The 5,509-nt window shown below is 47.7% G+C and overlaps 2 protein-coding genes across 2 annotated transcripts; one reads left to right on the top strand and one right to left on the bottom strand.

Annotated features, from left to right (window-relative positions):
- The first annotated feature begins 285 nt into the window (after positions 1–285).
- On the top strand, positions 286–1,812 carry LOC123402436. The gene has a single exon (XM_045096359.1). It carries the CDS (start codon positions 538–540, stop codon positions 1,660–1,662), a length of 1,125 nt encoding a protein of 374 aa, XP_044952294.1. The 5' UTR covers positions 286–537; the 3' UTR covers positions 1,663–1,812.
- On the bottom strand, positions 1,703–5,065 carry LOC123402435 (purple acid phosphatase 18). Its single transcript, XM_045096357.1, has 5 exons — positions 4,693–5,065; positions 2,919–3,587; positions 2,443–2,631; positions 2,244–2,332; positions 1,703–2,151 (listed from the first exon to the last, which is right to left on the bottom strand). Exons 1-5 carry the CDS (start codon positions 4,951–4,953, stop codon positions 1,932–1,934), a joined length of 1,428 nt encoding a protein of 475 aa, XP_044952292.1. The 5' UTR covers positions 4,954–5,065; the 3' UTR covers positions 1,703–1,931.
- Positions 5,066–5,509: the final 444 nt, after the last annotated feature.

Here is a 5,509-nt window from a genome sequence, read left to right as displayed (position 1 = left end):
CAGGTTCGTGTAGTCGGTCAGTAGTTTCATTCTCATCAAAATCAAGGCCTTCGATGGATGCGGACCCATGATTAAGACCCCTTAACCGTTTAAAAGTTGGGCTAGGTGGAGAACTCCTTAAAGCAATTGAGAGATGCTCTAAGGGCATCTCCATCTATCGTATGATCATCGTTGGTGATATTACATAGACGATTTTAATGACATGACACATAAAAAAAAAGAATGAAATCGTATGAACTTGAAGCAACGGTTCAAGCACAAGCTCCGAGACCAGTATGGTCATTTTCTTCAACATTTAGTAGACACACTTGATTGTTTTACATATGGTTAACATATGCTCCGTTAAAGAACTTATATGATGTGATTTTGGTTGCTGACGTTGACACTTATACGAACGATTAACATACACACCGTTGGAGATGCCCTAATGAGCACCGTTCCATGTCACCGACAAACGGACCCCACACTGTTTAAGGTGAGGAACAAATATCCTTGTCGCCTCATCCACTCGTCCGGGGCAGGGACGGAGCTTCCCATATGTTGGCAATAATGCCGATCTTCTCTAGCAATTCCATTGGAATTTCGCAGGTCCAAACGGGGCTGGCCGCGACAAGAACCAAGCTCAAATTCTCCTCGACCCCCAACCGAGCAGCACCACCCACCTCGCCACCCATGGCCATGGCGGAGAGCGAGACAGATACCCAGAGCGACGCGCATCTCCGGGAGCCTGGCCAGCGCCGCCGCCGCCCCGTGTGCGGCGTCTGCACGAAGCCCCTCCGCGTCTGCCTCTGCGGCCGCCTCCGCGGGCCCCCGCTGGACACCGCCGTCGGCGTCACCGTGCTGCAGCACCCCACGGAGGCCCACCACCCGCTCAGCTCCGTTCGCGTCGCCCGCCTCGGCCTCCGCAACCTCGCCGTCGCCCAGGTCGCCGACGTCGCCCACCGCGCCAGCTTCCTCCTCACGACCAATCTTGGACTTGGAGGCGAAGAAACTGGAAACGTCGAAGCCGGTGCCGCCGCCATTGGAGAAGCTTGGACGGTGGAAACCATGGACGACAAGTGCTCCATCGCTTACACCGAGAAACAGCTCCGGATCGACGTCGAGCGCGGCGTCGGCGCCAACCCCAAGATCCGGTGGCTGCCAAGATGCTCTTCCCTCGCCGAACTCGCCGTCTCCAACGGCTTCACCGTCACCAAGACGCAGGAGAACAAGCCCAGACGTAGCACAGGCGACGAAGCCTCGCCGTCGCCGGAGCTCCAGCATGAGTACTCCATCGCCATACCGCCGCACTCGGCCCTGCTGTTCCCATGCCAGCGCGCGACCACCATTGACGCAGCTTCAGACTGTCAGGTACTTGTGAAGCATCTGATCGTGCTGGACGGCACCTGGGCGAAGGCGCACCGGATGTACCATGAGAACCCATGGCTACAGCTCGTGCCGCACGTCATGGTGGAAGCTGACACTGTCAGCTTGTACGGCGAGGTGAGGCATGAGCCCAAGGCCGGGTGCCTGTCGACCGTCGAGAGCATCGTCGTCGCCATGAAGGAGCTTGGGGAGGACGAGACCGGGTTGGATCGTGTCCTAGCCGTCTTCGAGTCCATGATCGCCGACCAGCGGCGCTGCAAGGATGAGAACTGGAAACCAAAACAAAAATCACAGTAATTTCTCTGGACGACTTCTAGATGCAGTTTCAGTCCAGATGTTGTTTTAATTCTGTATCATCATTTCATACCATTCTGAGTTTCAGTCCAATTTTGTACTGTAACATAGAGTACATGTTCTCACTGATTAATAACCCATATACAGCAAAAAGCCTATCAGGTTATGGTTTAGCAAGTAGTCTTACACACACATATATACACATACAGTACTCCATGCCAATCCCATATTCCCATTTCAGACTAAGTTATATATCGACCCGAATGATAGTCTCATGGGGACATGAGTATCTTCCTGAACTCGCGGCTGCTGTCCTGGACGCACTGTGAACCAGCCAGCGAGGTTATCCAGACGTCGTCTGTCCTCACCGGCTCTTCGTCGTCGTTCCTGTGCCAAGTCCAGTGCGCGTGCGTGGAGTTGACAATCTTTAGCTCGCCGTGCCCAAAGCTCGCTTCGCGGAAGACCGACCAAAGTGGTTTCGGGTTATGGTACCTGAAGATACACCAAGATCAATACATCAGTCTAGTGGCACTAAAGTGATTACGATTCAGATGTGTTAACAGCGAGGAGGAGGGCAAAGGTACCTGCGGGCCAAGCCTTCCCGGTTTCCACCATCACCGATAGTTATATGAACAGCACCACATGGATTAACCCCACCTTTGTAGACTCGCTCCTGTACAAACAGCGAAATGATCATCCCAAACCTTTACATAAATGAGTTACATGGCCGGAGGCACAAATTTGAACAGTTCTGCGATGCTGGAGATCTGCAAGGAGTCGTACCGTGCGTTCATAGGCGTGCACGTGACCTGCGATTATAATATCCACATGAGCGGCATGTAGCAGAGGCTCCATCGCACTCATCATACTGTCACCTTCACCCTGATGAGCCCAATTGCTGTTATACCATGGCACATGCAACAGAACGACGAGCCACGGTGTCCTCTTTCTATCTATGTTGGCAAGATCAGCCTGTAAAGCAGAAAAGGCGATCTTCGGTCAGCAAAAATGACAAGGGCGATTTAACTTTTAAGCTAAGCACATCATGTTTAAGGAAAAGTGGAAGAATACACCAGCCAAAAATTAACTAAAATTTAACACAAGTTCTGAGTGTAGGTGTAACTATGAATGGTTACTCTACCTTTCTAGCAGAGTACTACTAAACAAACTTTAATTCTTTAGGAGAAAATACTTATTTGATGTTCAGAAACTAGCAGCAGTTGTAATGCAATATGACATGGAGTTAGGAAGTTATGAACCTTAAGCCAAGCATACTGATCCGAACTTTCATCATAATCCGTATAAGAGCCTAGCATTATAGCATGCACCCCTGCAACCTCAAATGAGTAGTACAAATTTGATGTGGAACCACTCTCTTCATAAGGCATCTTCCATCGTGCATTATATGATTGAAATCCAGACTTGAAAAATGGTATCATCTCCTTTTCATGGTTGCCTTGTGTCACCATCCAAGGCCGGGTGCTAGCAAGTGGCTCGACCAACTCACCAAAGGAATCCCACAAATGTTGCATATAATCAGCATAAGAGAGATCACCAGGAAGTAAAAGCATGTCATATTCACATTGCTTAATGTGGTTTAATGTTGATGTTGTCCAACTGGTCTGCCCAAGATCGCCTACAACAGCCAATGACAACGGGAACTGGGAGGGGGGTGTCTTAAGTTGGAATTCTGAGCCTCGTCCACCGCATCGGTAGTAGTATACAGTGTTGTCTTCAAGAGGTCCAATAACAACATGGTGGATCTTTCCCGAGCTGTACATTAAGTAGCTGTAGGACGTGCTTTCTCCATCAGATGAGGATGTGTATGTGTTGGACTTAGTTCCATAGTCCACAACAGAGGGAACAGAGTTATCATCTGTGACCCATGTAATTCTCATGTGCTTCTCTCCAGATAGCGAAATGTGCACCTGTAAAACATATTAATTATAGCACAGAGTTCAGTAGTTGATGAACTTGTAGTAGCAAAAAATTGTCCAACACCAAAGCTATGAATGAGGACTTTGAAACTGCTGTAGGATAACACACAGGATCTGGTAGAGCTACTTAATGTATGGTGAATTCAGGTAACTTAACATTGTGGAACTAGAAGTGTTTCGGGTATCGGCCCCAACGCAAGAAATAAGTCTGTCTGGGACAGGGGTAGATTAAATTAACTGGAAGGTAAATGATCCTGTGTCTGTGTGTAAGGCCAAACATACTCCCTCCGTCCCAAAATTCTTGTCTTATGTTTGTTTAGAAATGGATGTATCTAAATACTAACACATGACTAGATACATTCATATCTAGACAAAATAAAGACAAGAATTTTAGGACGGAGGGAGTAGATAAAATACTGCTATTGACACGATCAAATACAAAATCAAGATACTATCAATTCAACATAACCTGGAGTATGATTACTTCCATCATCTGTACTTGTGTATGACAAATTGATCAGTTCAATCCAGACTACAGGGCATAATTAGAATAGCACAGACGCAAAGTAGTCTCAACTACTCAATGCCCACACAAAAAACATTGAGCCTCACCAACAAAACACACTACCATCCAAGACTGGAATCAAGATATGTCCAGCAAATTGTCGAACTAGATATATGAGGACAACTAGGCCTCTAATAAGACATCCACAGTTTAGTAGTACTACTAGTTTAAAGCTGCTCTGTTGTATGGTGAATTATAGTAGTACTCCCTCAGTCCCAAAATAAGTATCTCAACTTTGACTTTATACTTGCTCTAGTACAAAGTTATACTATACTTGAAATACTTATTTTGGAACGAACAGAGGAAATACTATTTTCTGGCCGCCGAATAGAGCCACAACACCGAATCGTCGATTCCAGTTACAACTAGACGAAGAAATAACCGTGGAACGATCTAGCCGCTAGCTCGCAGTCTGATCTACAGTAACAAAGAAAGAAAGAAAAAGTCCATTTCTTTTCTTCCCAAAACGTCGCCAATCCCCTTCGGACGGGCCGATTCACCAAGAGCAAAGAGCGCGGGAGGTCACGTCACCTGCTGGGGATCGGAGGCGGAGGCGGAGGCCTTCTTCTTGCTCCAGGGGAAGAGGCCGAGGAGGGCCCTCCGCTGGCCCAGGCGGGGCCGGGCCGGCGGCCGGACGTAGTCCTCCCCGACCGGAGCCCCGGAGGCGGCGGCCGCGCCAACGCAGGAGGACAGGGCGAGCGCGAGGAGGAGCAGGAGTGGGAGGAGCGCGGGCGCGGCCATGGCGGGACTGGGAGGCCTCCTCCGCGCTGCAGCTGCGCCCAGGGGTTCCATCGCGCCGCGACCGCCTGGCTTGCTCAGTGCTCTCGGGTTGTTGGAGGCTTGGAGTCGTGCTGCAAGCAACCTGGTTTGTTCTGTTTTCTTTTCCTACTTTGTGTGAGCGCGTTTGTCACGATTTGAAGACCGACTTTCAGAAAAGATTTTAAGTAGGCCACCTCTTTTTATATGGACTGGTGTCACCTCCTATTCATGATATAATATGGATCGTGCTAAGTCATCCGTATGATAGAAGCAACGACACTGCAGCCTACATGTTCAATGATTAAATGTTGTGACATCTCATTGTACGTACTTACAACTTACAAGCGACGAAACTGATGATGTTAACAAACTTTTTATTTTTTATTTTTAAATATTTTAATTTAAAAAAAAATCAGATTGAAAAACCGTTTTCATCATTAAATCCGACGCAACGAGATCTTTGAAATAGATTTCATATTGATATGTTTCGATGATTATTTTGGTGGTTAAAAATTGTCATGTCTATTGCAAATAAATTATCATCACGATTACACTCAAGTTGTCATGATATATTTCAACTACTTTTTCT

This window comes from Hordeum vulgare, chromosome 6H (assembly GCF_904849725.1).
Source record: "Hordeum vulgare subsp. vulgare chromosome 6H, MorexV3_pseudomolecules_assembly, whole genome shotgun sequence".
In the NCBI taxonomy this organism is placed as follows: domain Eukaryota; kingdom Viridiplantae; phylum Streptophyta; class Magnoliopsida; order Poales; family Poaceae; genus Hordeum; species Hordeum vulgare.
Note: the sequence above shows the minus strand (reverse complement) of the source record. Positions and strands in the feature narration are given on the sequence as shown.

Excerpts from the sequence above, each read along its gene's own strand:
- LOC123402436 (XM_045096359.1), top strand. The coding sequence starts at position 538 with ATGTTGGCAATAATGCCGATCTTCTCTAGCAATTCCATTGGAATTTCG.
- LOC123402435 (XM_045096357.1), bottom strand. The coding sequence starts at position 4,953 with ATGGAACCCCTGGGCGCAGCTGCAGCGCGGAGGAGGCCTCCCAGTCCC. Across the intron at positions 3,588-4,692 it reads CCGCCTCCGATCCCCAGCAG|GTGCACATTTCGCTATCTGG; the intron begins GTGACGTGACCT and ends TATGTTTTACAG. Across the intron at positions 2,632-2,918 it reads ATCAGTATGCTTGGCTTAAG|GCTGATCTTGCCAACATAGA; the intron begins GTTCATAACTTC and ends TCTGCTTTACAG.